The sequence below is a fragment of the Natator depressus genome, chromosome 11 (genome assembly GCF_965152275.1).
Source record: "Natator depressus isolate rNatDep1 chromosome 11, rNatDep2.hap1, whole genome shotgun sequence".
NCBI lineage: Eukaryota > Metazoa > Chordata > Testudines > Cheloniidae > Natator > Natator depressus.
This window is the reverse complement of record NC_134244.1, coordinates 58,847,301-58,866,417: the sequence shown is the minus strand read 5'-3', so window position 1 is coordinate 58,866,417 and position 19,117 is coordinate 58,847,301. Positions and strand designations below refer to the sequence as shown.

The 19,117-nt window shown below is 40.5% G+C and overlaps 1 protein-coding gene across 4 annotated transcripts in view; it reads right to left on the bottom strand.

The window, feature by feature from the left end:
- Nucleotides 1-475: 475 nt before the first annotated feature.
- STRADB (STE20 related adaptor beta) overlaps nt 476-19,117 on the bottom strand; it is a 35,333-nt gene continuing 16,691 nt past the window's right edge. For all 4 annotated transcript variants that reach the window (XM_074967923.1, XM_074967922.1, XM_074967925.1 and 1 more), the window contains 9 exons: nt 14,493-14,592; nt 13,517-13,638; nt 12,926-13,034; nt 11,584-11,707; nt 8,697-8,868; nt 8,055-8,159; nt 3,831-4,060; nt 3,157-3,199; nt 476-2,653 (listed from right to left, as the gene is read on the bottom strand). In XM_074967923.1, coding sequence (XP_074824024.1) covers nt 2,501-2,653; nt 3,157-3,199; nt 3,831-4,060; nt 8,055-8,159; nt 8,697-8,868; nt 11,584-11,707; nt 12,926-13,034; nt 13,517-13,638; nt 14,493-14,592 — 1,158 coding nt within the window. In that variant the 3' untranslated portion in view covers nt 476-2,500. The remainder of the gene's footprint in view (nt 2,654-3,156; nt 3,200-3,830; nt 4,061-8,054; nt 8,160-8,696; nt 8,869-11,583; nt 11,708-12,925; nt 13,035-13,516; nt 13,639-14,492; nt 14,593-19,117) is intronic.

Sequence of the window (19,117 nt, the reverse complement as noted above, 5' to 3'; positions counted from 1 at the left end):
CTGAGACGGTTCCTACTGTGATACCTTGATATTTTAGTTCCTGATGTTTTCTGTTTGAGTGTTGATTGCTAGTACAAAAAGGGGTCGCAATAGCAGCTTTGCCTTGTTCCTCTGTGTAAATTAAGTGGGAGTACAAACTGTTTCTTCCTGCAGAGTGGAATAGTACCAAATCACCTTAATCTAGTTAATGTATTTATCCAGAAAGCCCTTGTGTCCAATATTACAAACACTTGTAAGGACTTTGTGAGCGTACAGAACTTTTATCTGCCCAAAAAGGTCCTTGTGTGGTGTCTCCAGTTGGACACTCAAAATCACTATTCAACCTTGAAATTTAGGCCCCAAAGTATGGAATTAAAAGAACTCATCAAATGTCTGGAACTTTCACTTGATTGCCTCTAACCCTTTCATTTACTGCCTAAATGATTGATGTAGGCAAACTAAACAAACAAATGGTCTGCAGGCAAGTATTGAGTGGGCTTTATTCTGCTTTTAAGCATTCATGACAGTTTGGAATAGGGAAAGTATACAATTCAGCAGCCAGTAATTTCAAATATATAGTCAAGATGTATCTAGGATTGCTTTAAACACCAGTTGTATAGGAAGGCTTGTTCAATAGAACAACAGGAGTGGGCTCAGGCTGCCAGAATGTACCAAAGCTTTACTTCCTTGATCTCTGTTGCCAAAGTCTGGTAGTTGGAACATGGAAGCTGATATGATTATACACTTTTGCTATTATAGTACTTTACCAAAATAGTCTGTCAATGTATTTAAGTGATATTTCCCACTTAACATTATCCTTTAGATACCAAAATTGAGATAACCAAAATGCGTTTAGTTCTGCCTCCCCCCAGGTCAGGGTGTTGTGATGGAATAGTAGATCTCATACTTTATAAGAATAATTAGGTGGACAGACTCATGTTTTTTCATTGCTTTGGTTTTAGAAATACAAAGCAAGTAAGTTATTGGTACTCAATTTTAACATTTTTTGAATAAAGATTTTTCATTTTAAAGGTTATAGAAGTTATTTTATTCAGTAACTTTCCTAGGTATTTTAATTACTCATTTTCTACATACAGAAATTGAAATAGCAAGTAACATCTCTGTAGCAATTGGGATGCATAACTCAGTTTAGGCTTATAATTATGGACAGTATTTGATTCCAGTTATTTTTATACATCCAATTAATGATGCATGGAAGACTTACACAGATTAGCATAGTATAGTTTGTCAAATATTTAAATAGCTGCAGTAATTTCAGTTGTTCCTTGTTTTCTAAAAGAACACTATCAGTCAGTTACTTCATTAAGAGGTATGTAATAGAAGTACAGATGTTTTTAATACATAAACTTGTGCACTTATTTTGAAATGTTACAATTTAGTTAGGTTTGACCTATATTTTACAAGTACTAGTATTTAGAAACAATCTGTGTAAATTATATACCACAATTAAAAATACAGCCCTCAAAACCAGAGAAGAGAGAGATTTTTGACTAATAGCAGGGTAAGCCCATTCTCTTATTACACTTCAACATGTTCACTTGATGGCTAAGATCATAAGTTAAAATTATATACTTTTTTATTTTAGTCAGGAAGCAGGTTTAATAGTCTTGTATTTTTGGGATTAAAAACTTGGCTAAACCATGACTTAAAGGTAGTTTTGTGGGTTTTTTTTAAATAACTCCTTTGGTAATTGGAAGTGTGATGCAATAAAGCAGAGTGAGGTATCCGAAGCACAATTCTGTATTAAGGCAGATGCAACTATTGCTTCTCTGGAAGAGTGAATGTTAGTTGCAAAATGTATAGACTTCTCTAGACAACAGTATTAAGCTGCCCAAATGACTCTGGCTGGTTATATAAAACCTCGAGGATAGTGTCTTAAAATGTAAGATATCCATTGTGTGTCAGCCGAACAGTGCACAAAAGCAGTTCAGGTGAGGAGAGGCATGAGCTCTGGCATTTGCACATATAGAAAAAGATTTAATAAAGTCATTTATCAAAGGCCAAAATTGCACCCTCTAAAAGAAGGTTACCAAAAATGCTGAGATCCTTCGCGGGCAATGCAGTAAAAGAGCTGGTACCACGATACTGGGGTTAACAATCCAGTTGAAGGCCACAGAGAGGCTCGATATGAACCTCAACATAGTTATGCAGTACTTGGAAATTCAGGATGGCATTTGATTGCAGTATTCTTCAAATAGAAGTTGTATGAGTAAGTACAATACCAGATAAGGCTATAGAAGGAGCCTTCTGCCAAAGGATATCAGTCCAAAGGGGTGGGGAGAAGAGAAGGATAAAAAGCATCAATATTCTTAAGATGAAATTTTCCCCTGGGGTTAGGAAAGTGAGGCCTACTGCATTTTTACAGTGCCAGCTTTAAATCATGTACACACCACAGATGTTCAAGTATAGCTCTTATATTTGTATTTAAACCAATACAGAGAAAAGCAGCAAGTAGAAATCACATTTTCCTCCTTTGAAATATGGGGGAGGTATGATGGTTTTAAAAGTCCCACTCTCTGTCTCTTTCATTTGGGCAAAAACACCCAAGTTCAGGCCTGATTGCTGTTGAGGGCAGTGGCAAGAATTGTGGTCCATTGTGTTGGGCAGGAGGTGGCAACAGTGAAAGTAAGGAACTCCTTGTTTGTTCTTTTACCTGAGGAAAAAAATGAACAGGATAAAATAGTGCTGTACATACAAGTCCACTGAAACATTGTGTACATCTTTACTAAAAGTGCATGAAGGGGTATAGCAGCAGCCTTGTGTGCTATGATGCTGGAGAAACCAGAGTTTGAGACTAGCTTCGTCACTCCAGAGTAAATTGACCATGAATGTTTGTAAATTTGTAATCAAGTTAAATGATTAGCTTGACTTAAAATGTTGTTTTTCAACCAAAATATCTCAATGGTTAAGCTCACTTCAATAAATTTTCATCCTTTAAATAAGCTTTCAAATTCCATTTAACAGAGGACATGATTGCTGTGTTATGCATTGCACAAGATTCTAGATGATAGGACATTTTGTAAAAGAACTGTCTGCAGCATCCTGGCTGTTAGAGGGTGATTTTACTTTACATCTGCTTTTACTTTACCCAACTTTTTAATATTTTGCCATTTACTTAGGCTGCAGTTAGCTCATCTCAACAGTTAGTACACTCACCTGTTTGAAGAAAGTGTGTGACAGCAAACTGCTTGCTGATGGCCTGGATCATAAAATGGAAAACAAGATTATGTTTTGAAAGTAAGTGTTGGTGTTTGTAGAAGATGCCAGATTGACCATGCAATCTAGGCCCTAGGGTTATTTATCCACTGAACAAGTGCAGCCTGAAGAGAGGCAGCACAAGGTTCCTTCATTCTGTGCCTCAACTTTACTGTGAGGGCATTACTAGAGGCAGTGAGTTCATTGATCCAGTACATTCAATTCTCAGCCTCCACAGAAGCCATAGTGTTAGAGGGATATATCATCCTGTAGAAATCTTGCAGAATTTAACAGTTTAAAGTAGTTTCTGGAACTAGCCCTTCCTGAGTCTGCTTGCCAAACTGTGGTTTTTCAAACTTGTTTTGAGAAACAAGCAATCCATTATCCAAGAAAGCTTCAGAATCAGTGATGAAATAGGATTTTAAAAGCATGTTGAAGATCATTCTTCAGACCAAGACAGTGTTGGCCTGGCACTTTGACAATTTAGCATTGTGAAAAGAAACCCAGATGCACTTCATCTTAACACGGAATTTATCATCAGTTGTATATGACTTAGTAGATTCCAAGTTCACCTTAGGTTATGCTATATCTTATGTTGAAGTGACAGTGAATGTTAGGGTTCACAGGTAAGTTACCTTTTCTCGGGGTCCTGTTGCAAACAGAGTTCTATCAAGTTGTGAAAAGCAGGGGAAAATGTTTTTGAGGACGGAGTTTGCAATCTCTCACTAGTCATTGTGTGTGTCATGCTTTCACCAATTCCCGAATCCACACCTGATTGGGAATTCTTCATTCTGGATTCCACGCATGGGAAGGTATTTATATCCCAGAGACAATAAGTGGGACCTTTCAGCTTATGCAGCAGCATCTAGTAGAAGGGAAAGACAGTATAAGAGTCCAGTGGCTGTATTAGCCTCTAGAGGCTGTGATGAATTGGCAGTATGTTTGTACAACTTATGAAATCCGGTTGATATTATGAAAAACAGAGTTCCTCTATGTGGATCTACCACTTCTGACAGGTTCTATAGCAACTTCACAGCAAACAGGACAGTGGGAAATACCTGAGGTTAACCACAGTACTTAAACCCAACAAAGATTATAATGCAAAGCAGCTGCATCTTTAAGAAAACCAGTTTGCGCCTAACTCCCTGAAGAGAGGGGGTAGATAGGACTAGTGGAAGCTTACCCAAAAGACAGAATCAAGGAAGCCAGGGGCAGGGTGTGGTGTTTAAAACCAAACCAGACAGGAAAACGAAGCCTTGGACAGGAGAGAGCAAGGTCACAGAAGCTGAAGGAGAGATCATATAACCACCATATAACCCCCTGCACGAGGCAAGGAATACAGGTTGAACCTCTCTAGTCTGGCACTCTCTGGTCTGGCAACATCCGGGGTCTGGCATGATTTTAGTTAACCAGATGTCCGCTTATTGTGGGTGGGGCCAAGTTTCCTGCGGTCCAGCAAAGTCTCCCCAATCCTGGCTCTCAGTGTTCTGTGCTGTTGTTTAGCTCTAGTTTACCCATAAATAAGTCTTCTAAGAGACCAGCAAGCAGTGGAAGTGTTGGTAATGCTGCTAAGCGTAAGCATGTATCAATATCAATACAGCAAAAGGTGGAATTTCTGCAGAAATTGGAAAAGGGCATAGTGGTACGTACTTTGTGTGAGTTTTACAATGTAGGGTCATCTACAGTGTATGATTTGAAGAAACAAAAGAATAAAATCCTTAAGTTTTTTGCCAAAAGTGACAGTGTTTTAACAAAAAAAAAAAAAAAAAGTGTTCATAAGACATTGAAGGAGGGGGAATGCAGCAATTTAGATAGTGCGCTTATACATTGGTTCAAGCTTCGTAGGAACAAAGGTGTTAGCATTTCAGGCAAGATGATGATGGCACAAGCAAAAATATTCCACAAAAAACTTAACCTGCCACATGAGTGTGACTATTCACAAGGGTGGCTTCAGAAATTTAAAAACTGGCATGGTATTAGTCTATGTCATGTGTGCGGTGAAAAAAGAAGTGCAGATATGGAAGCTATCGCTAAGTACGTTGACAAATTTGCACAAATGAGAAGTTATCTGCCGGGGAAGGTATACAATGCTGATGAAACTGCTCTCTATTGGCATTGTATGCCCAAAAAAAACCTTTGGCTACTGATGCAGAGGAGCCACCATCTGGTATGAAGGAGTGAACAGACAGGGTAACTGTCCTTGATTGTAGCAATGCAGCAGGCATACACAAATGGAAGCTCATGGTTATTGGGAAAAGTGTGAACCCAAGGGCATTCAAAGGGGTGAAAATATTTCCAGTGATATATCATGGCAATAAAAAGGGATGGATAATGACTAATCTATGTCTCGAGTGGTTTGAGAAATATTTTGTAGTGGAGGTGAGAGCCCATTGCACCTCGGTAGGTCTGGATCCAAAGTGCCAAATTGTGCTGATTCTCGACAGTCGCTCTGCCCACCCTAACACAGAGCTGCTTGTCAAAGATAATGTGGTGGGCTTGTATTTACCCCCAAACTGTTCCTCACTGATTCAGCCTTGTGATCAGCGTATCTTACGATCCCTGAAGTGTATGTACAGGTCTGAGTTTCTGCACCAATTACTAGTATTGCTTAATGATGGGAAGAGTTTGACAACATTTAGGAAAGAGTTTAACCTCAAGGATATGATTTGAACACCTAGCTAGAGCCTGGGAAAGACTAACTCCGTCTACTCTGAAGAATGGATGGCACAAATTGTGGCCAGCCCTAATGTTTGAGGACAGTCCTGACATCAATGACGCGTTCAAGTGTCTGAAAACCAAAAAAATAGTGAGTTAATGGAGTATGCCAGCGGTACATCCCACCCTGTAGTGCTTGAGCTGGCCAAGGATTTGGGAGAGGAAGATTTACTAGACTGGATGGAAATCGACAAAGATGCACCAATTGCTAGTCAAATGACGGATGAAGAAATTGTGCAAATGGTACAGCAGGGGAAAAACAAAGATAATGAAGTCAGTGATGGTGATGAAGATGTTGCAGAAAAAATTTCTATAGATAAATGGATTCAGTTGGCAACAAATTTAACAGAAGGACTGGAGCAAAGACATTTCATTTCTGAGCAAGAGATCATGTCTCTCGACCTGACATGAGAAAAACTCATTAAAGAAAAACCAAAATACATGGGACAAGCTAAGCTGGAAGATTGGTTAAAGGTAGCGAAGAGCAGCGGTGAGCAGTACTCTACAGTCGAAAATCCTGTTACCTCCACTTCATCTACCCCGGATATACCGATAGCAGAGACCTCAAATGTAATTTGACTTAGCAGTTCTTGTCATATCACTTTGGAAGCGCAATTCAGGCATCATTTTAGGTGAGTAAATTATAGATTTACCTGTATTATCTTTTTCATATTATTTTATGTTTTTTATGCTTTATCTGTGTATTTCCTTGTGTCAATACAGTAAAATTGTATAACAACACTAACACTTTGTTATGAAGAGAGCCAGTAAGCCTTGGCTAGGCGGTGTTGCAAACATGGTTCCATTTTCCTCAGCGAGATAAAAATAAAAAGAGACCCGCTTGCTACAATAGTGACCTCCCATGGTTCAGCAAATTCTCTGGTTCGGCACTGGTCAGGTCTTCAGGGCGCCAAACTAGAGAGGTTCAACCTGCACCGTGCCTTTCTGGATACCAATGGTCCCTAAGGACTCCCAGGGGAAGGGTGAGCTAGAAAATGGCATTGTGGTTAAGATGTTTTGTATGGTCTACTCTTCTTGGCTTTCTGTGGTTTTGTATTGAAAAAGAGCAAACGTGTGTGTGTGTGTGAACTGCTTCTGGAAGAGGGTGTGTAAGTATGGGGAGTCCAGAGAGTCATCATTGTGCTCAGAGGGGCTAGGCAGCTGGACAAGATGGTTCCTTCTTTCAAAAGTGTGTCACATAGGTGTGTGCCTAAGGCAGCAGTTCTCAGGACAAATTTTTTGGTGGCCTTAGAGTGCGGCCACCAACTCTTGCTGGTGGCCGCTCTCACCCTTTTTCCTAAAATACTTAATTAGCTTTAGGAAAAACAAATAAATATGCACATATATATGTCCAAATCATTGTAATTTTTTTTTGCTAGCTAGTAAGTCTGTTGTTAAAAGTGATATTAAGAAACATACAAGTATTGCTTTTCACAACAGACTTACTCAGCCCTGTCAAGCCTTGGGACAAATTAAGCCCTGGATGGGTGGGGGATCGGGAAAGGCAGCAGGGGCCAGGAACAATGTGGGGGCTGGAGCCCAAAGCCCTGTGGCCAGAGCCTGCTACCCCACTGCCCCGCCACTCCAGGACTGAAGCCTGAAGGCTGAGCCCCACTGCCCCAGGAAGGTGGGGAACTCACCAGCTGGCTGGTTTTCCAGAACTGTGCCCCAGGTGTCTCCAAAGGGGGAACAGGGCCCAACCCCTGCTGGCACCCCAGCAATCAACACCAAGACAGTGCATACAGGAGCAACAGGGAGGGGCCACTCACGACTTTCCCCCCTTTCCCCCCCCCCCATACCAGCCCAGGAGGCTGTAGCCACAAGAAAAGCTCCTGGTGTCCGCATGCAGCCACAGTGGCTGCATTTGAGAAATGCTGGCCTAGGGCCCGTAAAATTGTGGTAGTGACTGCACCCTGGTCAGGCTCCAGGGACAGAACTTTTGTCATAGAACCTTTCAGAAAAACAAGGAGTTGGAAGCTCCTTTGACCTAGGAAGCAGCATGTATGTTTGAAATTTAAAAAAAAAAAAAAAAGCCACCCTTTAATATATTTAGTAGTAACTTTATTATTAGACAGTATCCGTACGAGAAAAATAGTCCTGTGAATGAAGTTTTGAGAAGGATTTAAGAGTATTTAATGTTTTACCTTTGCACAAGGCATATCCTGAAATGGTACATATCCATTGGCTAATTCACATGCTGTTATCCCCACACTGTAAATGTCAGACTTCACATTATACCCATACAAATCCTGTGGGAGAGAAAAAGCATATCAACTCACTGGGAACTACTGAATATGTACTGCAAAAATATGTATGTGCAGATATACTGTAGATATAATACAGGTTCAGGACCCAATCCTAATATCGCATAGCCAACAAGTTGTGGGTGAGCTGGTTATATAAGATTGGGCCCTCTGACTGTAAGAATGATTTAATGCACACAGCTTTTGTTAACACTCTTCTGTACAAATATCAACTGTGAAATCTGTTAAGTCAATGCAATTATTTTCAGGTTTCCATGGGGGGAAAAAAAGTGTCCATTAGGATCATGTCCTTTAGAACCTTTTGTAACAAACAGGCAAAAGGTAAAGACATTAAGCTGGGTGGGTCCACCATAAAGCCACAATTTATTTTAAGGTTCCTAAAGAAGTTGTACACAATCTAGTTTTGAAGTTGCAAATGAATAGCCTTTATGGCTCTTTCACAAGCCTATTAAGTACAAACTTTAAAAAAAGGAAGCAGCCATATCCAGAGACTCGAGGCAAAATGAACTGGTTTATACTGACCTGTCTCAGTAGCTCAGGACTCAGCCAAGGAAGTACTGAAGTACTAAAATGGGGAAAATCATACACAACCTTTGACTTCTGTCCATTGTTAACTAAACTGTAGAGATGTTTTAAGCCAGACAGAGAAACCAGACCATCCCCTGAAATCAAAATGTGGCTAGCTTTCATATTCCTGAAACAAAGTGATAAAATGTAGTTATAAAAAAAAACACCAAACACTCAAATGAATGTTACTTATTACTACAGTAGAAAGCCTGCCCTATAGTCATAAAATATTCTGAGATAGTCAGCTATAGCATGATCACGTGGTCAGACTGAGAGGCATGTTAAAGACGGGTGAAGAGAAACTGTATAAACACTGAATCCCTTATCCAAAATGCATGTTTACAAAACCCTGACTTTGCAATCTGAAGCCTTTATATGGTGTTCATTCTAAAAAGTGGAGTTTTACCCGTATATAAAATCCCCCCCAAACATTTTTTGGGGTACATACACACCCACGCTGCCTCATTGAAAGAGTTTTGAAACACTATTTGAAAAGGTAGATATCAAAGCTAAGGTTCTGCATGCCGCCATAACTATGTCCCGATTAGCATTCACATACACTGGCTTACAGGTATTATAATACAACAAATTAAACTCTCCCCAACAGTCAGTTTTATTTGTAGTCAGATACTCCCTAATGGAGGAGATAGTCAAGCCAGCATGTATGTAAAGTATATATAGGTCCTCTCTCTGTGTCAGTGAACATGGTACTCTGGCACCTGCAGCCAACAAGTACAGTGAATGGGGGTAAAGGTGCATTCACAGAGCTATACAAGGAAAAATTAAGTACATATATTGGGGCATCTGCATAGAGAGGAGATCAATGTGGAATAATTGGTTTATAATGCATTTGGGGGTATGGGGAAGGAGACAGTCTCTATTCTGGAGTTAAGATACAAGATGCTGTTATCTCTAGAGCAAGGTTGGGTCCAGAGCTAGTGTTCGGTGATTTGCATGTCAGATACAGTGAACACTGCATGAGAGAATAGATACAGAAGAATGGATGTTGGATATGTAGAGGATGGGCAGAAATATAAAGTTTCTGGTCTACATGCTGAGGTGAACAAGGAGATGAAGTCCAAATTAAGGTTTGTTTTCAAATTATTCCTATGCATTTCAAGACTTGCCTTATTTTAAAATCTGTAACTTCCTAATAAGGCCTTCATTTTAGTTTATGGTAAACATATTTCCAGTTTTGAAGCAGCATCATTGTGCCACTTCAGATTTCTGGTAAATTAAAGTTAAAGAACCAACAAGAAGTTTGCTTAAGACCAGACTGTTCTTGGAGGTAAGAATTTGTGTAGGAAACTTGACTTCCACTAAAAACCATGACGTCTGACATTAAATAGTCAGAACTAGTATAAGACAAATGTGGAGCTTCTGGACAAAGTTCTTATTTTAAAAATAAGACATTAAGAGAAGTTCAGGCTTTTTAGAAGCCTTTGGGAAAACTTAATCTTTTTGGAGTTCGATAGCTCAAAAATGCTTTCACCATGAATCCTCCTCTCATTAGAAGCTATATAAAAAGTTTTAACAAGTGAAGCTTTTTAGGAAAGTGGAGTGAAGTTTCAAGTGTCAGCTTTCTAATCTTAAAACAAAAATTTATAACCATAACTAGGAAGTCAATGCTGCAACTTGTTGACTAATATACACTGGCTAGCATACGTATATATTATGTTGATAATACTACCCATAATATATGTTCCAAGCATTTCAGTACACATAATATTAAGCATTAATATAGCAGTTATATAGCCCAAATTGGCCTGTACCTTTATTATAAATCTGTTCACTTATGCTAAGTATTCCATAATAGCTTGCATTAGCCGAAGTAAACTTTGGCTTATGAAGATAGGAAAACTGTCAGTATCAGGACATTTAATTGTTTTGTCATAGCAACAGAAAGGGAGTTACCCTCACAAACCTATTTATCCTGGTACAAGCCTAGGAGGTGTCTTTACACTCTTTAGTACCTGGAATGCATGGGTTCAGAACAAGAGATAATGGGGTACACCATGATACCAGAAACAAACAAGATAAAAAGGTGATTAATTCAATCCAGTTGCAGGTGATGTATACAGTTCCTTTTTCTGGTAAGCAAGTAAGTTATAAAAAGATGACTGCAGGGATGTAACTTTGGGGAGCACACCTTCTGTGTAAGGTGAATGTAATATTGCTGCACAGGACTGTCCTTTGGAGACTGGCATTGTATAGAACATATTTTCCTGTACCATATTAATAAACCTGACTGGTTATTTGGTCTCTTGATTATATTTCATAACAAACAAAAGTGTGGTCAAGCAACTGACTATAGAATTTATCAACAAACTCCGTAACGCTACTGAAAACTTGGAGTGCTTTACATCTCCAAAGCATTGTATAAACAGTAAAAGATGATCAAGCAAGTGCTCCCATTCATCCAGCCCCCGTAAAAGAACAATTAAATTGAATAGCAACACATTTAGAATGGATAAAGGGAAGTTATTTACAAAGCATTATAGTTCCTCTGCAATGTACTGCTGCAGAAAGTCATTGTAGCAAGAAGGCTCAAAAGTGATTAGACATTTTATAGGAACAAAAGTAGTATCTTCAGCTAAACTAGCTATGCCAGAGAGCCTGGAGGGTATCAAACCAAGAAAATGATCAGAGAAGGGCATGTGTCTACTCCACAACACTGAACAATCTGTGAGTAACAAGAGAATGGGTGTTGAAAGGGAGCTCCCCTTCCTCTAAAGCCATCAGGCATAGGCTTCTGGTAACCTAAATAGACTAATGAGTAGCTTCAGTTTGGAAGCTTGTGTGTTGCTATAACTTCTTACCTATGGTATTAATTGTCTCATACCTGTGAATGTAGCCATTTTGGTGCATGTAATTTAACCCTCTAACTGCACCAAACAGAATGTTTCCTATCAAAGCTTCACTCATTCCTTCAGGGAAGTAGGTCCTCAGTAGGTGACTAGCTGAATCTGAAAAGAAAAGAAAAAAAATCACGCTAAGCATTCGGGTCTTGTTAGTGACAAATCTTTATTCCTACTATAAGAAAGCACTCTCTCCACTGTGCATGTACCCCCTAGAAGAGGGGAAGGTAAACTATTTGGCCTGAGGGCCACATCGGGTTTCCGAAATTGTATGGAGGGCCGGTTAGGGGAGGCTCTGTGCCTCCCAAAACAGTCAGGCATGGCCCGGTCCCTGCTCCATATCCCACCCCCCACCCCCTTCTCACCCCCGACCCCTCTCCCAGGACTCCTGCCCCATCCATCCCTGACTGCCCCCTGCTGCCCCATCCAACCCCTGCCTCCTTCCTAACTGTCCCCCCGGAACCCCTGCCCCCATTCAACCCCCCTGTTCCCCACCCTCTGACCACCCCAACCCGTATCCACACCCCCGTCCCCTGACCACCATCCCGAAATCCCCTGCCCTCTATCCAACCTCCCCTGCTCCCTGCCCCCTTGCCACGCTGCCTGGAGCATTGGTGGCTGGTGGTGCTACAGCCACGCCGCCCAGAGCACCAGGACAGGCAGCCACGCTGCCCGGCTGGAGCCAGCCACACCACCGCGCAGCACAGAGCACCGGGTCAGGCCGCGGCTCTCCAGCTGCGCTGCCCAGCAAGAGCTTGCCTCCCCGCCGCCCACAGCATTGCACTGATGGTGCAGTAAGCTGAGGCTGTGGGGGAGGGGCTGGGGGCTAGCCTCCCAGGCCTGGGGCTCAGAGGCTGGGCAGGAGGGTCCCGTGGGCCGCATGTGGCCCACGGGCCGTAGTTTGCCCACTTCTGCCCCAGAAGCAGCATTGTTCTCCCTTTACAATGACTTACACAGGGAGGCAACTGCTGAGGAAGAAAGTCACCTCAGAGTATATCACTGAAAGAAAGTGATTCTTCCAGTAGTAAAAGATCACAATGAAGCCTACCACATCCTAAGTCATGTTTCCATGAACTGGAAACCGGCTGTTTCACCCCTATAGCCAATCCACGCTGCCTTCTAGGAGAAGCAAAATTCGTAAGTCTGGCACAGAGGAACTAGGACACATCCAAGGTCTACAAGAGAAGAGATGCTGAAAGGAATATGGAATTGCTCTGTCTCGTGCTCTTCCATAGCCACAAGCCTGGTGTTAGAGACTGAGTGAGCTATCTAATCCAGAGTTAATTCAGTAAGCTTTTTTTCCCAAATTGTAGTTACAATTCTTACTATAGGCCATGAACGGAGAGATGACCCAAAGCCAGCTGCCAGTAGTAAACACTGTCCAAAGTGTCATTATGTTGGGGTGCTGGAAAAAGTGGGATAGCACCACCTCACTCTAGAGAATTAAACAAAAGTGAGTAAGTTATTTGGAAGATAATTATCTTGACAAAAACCTTAACTACACAGGTCCTCAGTAACTTTAAGAAAGTCAATTTCGTAAATGCAGTTCTACTAGCTAACAAGTTTGGAGTCCCACTATGTAGGTTTCAGATGCTTTGCACATCCTGCAATAGAAATTCAAACAAATTGTTGAAGCTTTCGATATCTAACTGAACTGCTGTTTTATTGTTAATTCTGAGTCCCTTATTCTAGTGAAGAGTATAGAGTTTGTGTGTCAAACTGGGGTACGTGCATGACTAGAGAAATTGTTGTATTGCAGAAGACTTCAGTTTATTTTCTAGTGCCTTATCAAGGAGCCACTTAATTTAGGGTGCACCAGTTCATATAACAAGGCTAACTCTGGTACTGATTAACTGCATATACCCACATACATTATAGTTCCTGTGTCAGACATCTATACAAGTCCTACTGTTTTACCTGTAAAGCTTTCAAATGTTCTTCAGAGCAGCTTTCTAAGTCTGTGATCCTTACAGCCACAAGCGTTCCTGTAGGTGTATGTCGGGCAAGGTAGATCGAAGTTAAATTGTTGAATCCTCTTCCTGTAAGCAGAAGCAAACCAACTGCCTTTCGTTAACATTATAAAAGGTAGTTTTAAAAAAACCCCACAAATTGCTTCATCGTTTAGTAGTCAAAAAGTCCTAGAATTCTAACACACTGCTGATGACTGCAGTGAATCTATGGCTTTAAGGGTGCAGTTAACAGTGCATGCTTACATGTAACATCAGCCAGAAAACTAGTCAAGCCATGTTTGTTGCTTTTGTTTAGTCTAATAAAAATTGTTTAAACAAGTCTGATTTCTCAGGACCAATGAAGTGTCTTACAAATGCTGACTTCTTTGCTGATGTCCAACTTAAAGAACTACCACCACTAGCACTCACTCTATACATAGTGATGCAGTACAGCCATCTTTAGGACCATCTTACCATGCCTGCTGACTGATAGGAAACTGTCAAGTGCCACAGCCACCAGAACCACAATGCTGATTTGCTCTCTACTATATTTACAACCAATGTAACAGATTTAGAGTGGTCACTTATTAAAAAAAAAAATAGCAAGATGAGCGGAAAATTTCTTCTCCAAATTGGAATAGAGATATCAAATTCAGGCAGGTTTTTGTGTATCTTGATGAATTTCTATTGTATGTTTTTAAACATTAAGTGAAATTCACAACACTAGAAAAATAATCAGCTAAGATCAGAGGTCAAGAAGTGTGTAAACATTTAGAGAGATCTTAAAATAGTTTTGGGTGGCTCTATAACAAGGAGAACACATGTTTCCACAGCTTCTAGTTTTTCCCCTCATGGGATTTTTTTTTTAAATATATATAAAGAATGGCCATTTGCAGGAAAAATCTTGGATAGACTAAGCACATTTCAGCATAGAACTAGATTACCTATTTCCACCTGGAGTTCATAATGGGAGACGTCAGAAGAACAACGTGCCTTCTCATTTCTTCCATATGGATGAATCCAGGAGAACTCAGGTTCATCTGCCTAGTAGTGAAAGGATTAGTTTTTAACATTGGTACACACATTTGTGTATGTATGTGTGAGTATATGTAAAAATAAATAAATACATACTCGTGCAAATGTGGGGGAAGGGGAAAAAATCAAGCACTCAATTCTTGAGATTCAAGAAATTAAGGTGGTTCTTTGAGTGCTTGTTCATTTCCATTCCAATCAGGGGTGTGCAAGCACGGTAGCTGCAAAATTTTCCCAGAGCAGCAACCGTCGAGTCGGTCTGGGCACCCCCTGGAGTCGTGCCTTTATGGTGCTCAATATAGAACCCTGCTGACCCACCACCTCCTCAGTTACTTATTACCTCCAGTGACGGTTAGCTGGAACTTCCCTGTGCTCTTGTCTCGGCAAGCGCATTTAGCAGTCTATATACATAGTTTTCATTAGCTCTGTAGTGTTAATTAAATAGTTAATAGCCCTCAGTGTTAGATTGTTTCCTTTGGGGCGGGGGTTTCCCCTCCTACGCTCTCTCCATGCTGGGATCTCCAGGCTTCGAAGCCTGCGGCAAGTGTATGCCCAGAAGCGATCCTCACTTCGTGTTTGAAGTGTTTAGGAGAGAGCCATCAGAAGGATCGTTGTGCCATCTGCAAGACCTTTCGGCGTAGGACATTAAAGGGCACAGATCAGTGTCTGAAGGTCCTGTTAATGGGGGCTGCACTCAGGGCCAATCATGGGAGGGTCAGGAGGGCTATTTGGCCTGGGCCTCAAGCTCAAAGGGGGCCTCAAATGTAGATAATTGTTAATTTTTTGGCATTTGATAAGTTTCACAACTTGTTTTTATGTTCATCCCTATCAGACCAAAATGTGACACACACACTCAGCTTAGAGCTGCAAATTTAAGCTAATAAAGATGTGATTTGGTAAAAGAGAATTTTTTTGTTAACTTATATAGATTTTTTTCATATTAAAGAGTTTAAAATGTTCATAAATATTAATAAAAATATCTGTTCTGATGGCACAAGATTAGACTGTGATGAACGTGTCCACTCAGATCTGCTGATTATATAAACAAACCACTATTAGTGGCTGGTGCTGGATCAAGTTCGTGTTGAAAGGTAGAGAATTGTTACATTTTAGTGTCTTTATAGTTTTACGTTTAGTTGACTAAGGAGTTATTTGTGTGTGAGAATTCCTCATTATTATCTTCATATAGTAGCTAAAAGAGGTGACTGGTTGGTTGAGTCCCAGCTTGGTAGCTTGGCCATCATCATAGGCTTTCGCAGTCTATAGGCCCAGATTCAAGGTGAAAATTTCTGAGGACAATCTTGTACAGTGAATTTCGTGAGTACACACATTTGAAATTTTTGGACATTATCCCTCTGTCTGTATCCATGTCTGTGTTTACTCTACACACACACACACACACACACACACACACACACACACACACACACACCATCCCTTTGTCTTCAGCTCAGCCTGTTATATTATACCTTGCGTGCTTGAGTTTTGATTCAGTGATAAGGATAATAACCTGACTGTTTCATTTTGTGTTCTTAATTAGTATTCCTTCGTTTTAAGTCTTTTCAGCATTTGCGTACCATTCAGCATTTGCATACATGTTTACAGTAGAAGATTTCAAGTGTAAATAAGCTACTGATTTACAGCAGAATATTTCAAGTGTGGATAGGCTACATATTTACTTTAGAACATTTCAGGTGTAAATAGATCAGATCACTATGAGGAGGAGATTTGAAAGTGGTGCAAGCAAGAGAGGCGAAAACAACTGAGTGAATCAGCAGCTAAGAGCTCAAAGCCAATAACTTCATTTCTCAAACCACTGGAAAACGCACCTTACCCAACAAACAATGCCACAGATAATGAAAATTCTGCAACTGCAACAGGTGGTATTTCAATGCCAATACCTGAACATGAGGACAGTAGTCAAGAAAGGAGATATGCCAACAGTAACAGATGCAGCAGAAGATCCTGTGTACGATCAAGAAACTGAACAGCAACAGGAAGATGTAGATCTTACACGGTAAGAGCAATTCATGAGTACTACAGGTTTGACTGTAACTGACACTGGAATTAGTGACAAGAGCAATGCTGCCCAAATGCAATCTTTTCTTCAAATTAGTTGTTTTGAAATTCCAAGTAACCTTCCACGAGATGCTGATAATCATGCTTTCCCTACTCATCTGCTGACAAAAACTCTTCCAAATGGCGAGACCTGCACAAGAGACCGATTATGCTGGAGTATGGAAAAACAATCTCTGTACTGTGCACCCTGCTTCATTTTGAACAAAAGTGCTGCAAATGCATTAGTTCTCTCTGATCAATCAGGATGGAGCATCAACAGAGGTTGGAGGAAGTTGAAAGACCGAATACCATCACATGAGAGTTCAACGTCACACAAAGAAAACTATGTTGCATGGAAATCAGCCAGTAGGGCAGCATCAGCTGAAAGTTCAGTTGAGAATTTACTCTTGACTGAACTCTCTACAGAAACTAATAACTGGAAAAAACTTCTTGAGTACATCCTGAATGTCATCCTTTTTCTTTCTGAGTGGAGATTGGTTTTCTTTGGTTCCAGTCAACGTATTGGTGATCATGCAAATGGAAACTTTCTAGGCATAGTTGAGCTCCTCAGCAAATATGACCCACTTTTATCAGAGCATGTTAAACATGTTCGAGACTCTCAAGAGAGTCAAAAGCGCATGCAAGTCCATTATCTCTCCACACGCATACAAAACAAGTTTATTGAGCTACGTGGGTCATTCGTACAAATAACAATTCTTGATGAGATTTGAAATGCCAAGTATTTTTCAATCATTGTTGATGCCACTCCAGATTGTTCTCACATGGAACAGACTATTATGGTTATTTGATATGTTAAGATTGTAGACAGCTCAAAATTTTCAATTGAAGAAAGGTTTATTTTGTTTGAAAATTTCGTGGGAAAAACTGGAAAAGAAATTGCTGCTCAAGTACTAGCAATTCTAGAAGGTTTTAAGTTAGCTTTTCAGGTCTGCATTGGTCAAGCCTATGACAATGGATCTAATATGCCTGGGAAGTACAAAGGTGTAGAAGCAGTTCTGCTTGAGCATAATTCAGACTGTATTTTCTCCAACTGTGGAAATCACACACTAAACCTTGTAGGTGTTGACTGTGCTGAATCATGCAAGGAGGCTGTCAAGGTTCCTCCCCCACTCTGAACTCTAGGGTACAGATGTGGGGACCTGCATGAAAAACCTCCTAAGCTTATCTTTACCAGCTTAGGTCAAAACTTCCCCAAGGTACAAAATATTCCACCCTTTTGTCCTTGGATTGGCCGCTACCACCACCAAACAAATACTGGTTACTGGGGAAGAGCTGTTTGGACACGTCTTTCCCCCCAAAATACTTCCCCAAAACCTTGCACCCCACTTCCTGGACAAGGTTTGGTAAAAAGCCTCACCAATTTGCCTAGGTGACTACAGACCCAGACCCTTGGATCTTAAGAACAATGAACAATCCTCCCAACACTTGCACCCTCCCTTTCCTGGGAAATGTTGGATAAAAAGCCTCACCAATTTGCATAGGTGACCACAGACCCAAACCCCTGGATCTGAGAACAATGAAAAAGCATTCAGTTTTCTTACAAGAAGACTTTTAATAAAAATAGAAGTAATTAGAAATAAGAAATCCCCCCTGTAAAATCAGGATGGTAAATACCTTACAGGGTAATTAGATTCAAAACAGAGAGAACCCCTCTAGGCAAAAACCTTAAGTTACAAAAAAGATACACAGACAGAAATAGTTATTCTATTCAGCACAATTCTTTTCTCAGCCATTTAAAGAAATCATAATCTAACACATACCTAGCTAGATTACTTACTAAAAGTTCTAAGGCTTCATTCCTGGTCTATCTCCGGCAAAGACAAAATGTAGACAGAAACACAAACCCTTTATTTCTCTCCCTCCTCCCAGCTTTTGAAAGTATCTTGTCTCCTCATTGGTCATTTTGGTCAGGTGCCAGCGAGGTTACCTTTAGCTTCTTAACCCTTTACAGGTGAGAGGAGATTTCCTCTGGCCAGGAGGGATTTTAAAGGGGTTTACCCTTCCCTTTATATTTATGACAGAGGCAATTACTTACTTTGTACATTTGCTGAACAGTTCCAATCTCTTCAGTAGCAGTCCACAAAGGTGGGAAATTCTGAAGCAATATCTTCCTGTTTCATGGTAGGATGTCCAAAACTAGATGGTCTGCATGAATTGGTGGTGGTCAACCAGTAGCACAGCATTTTAATTCAATGAGAAAGGCTTTAAATGAGCTTGAATCTCTCAATCTCACTGCACAGGCTCAAACTGAACTTCAGTCTATTCAGAAGCACATGTCCAAATTTGAATGCATTCTGATGTCATCTTTGCAGATGAAGCTACTTACAAATGATCCACAAAACTAATCTGGTAATTGAAGCATGCAAATGCTACACTTGATGTTGAGAGGAATAACACTGAAAGTCTTATCAATGACATATTCGTGAACAATGGGATGCAATCCTGACTGAGTCCAAAT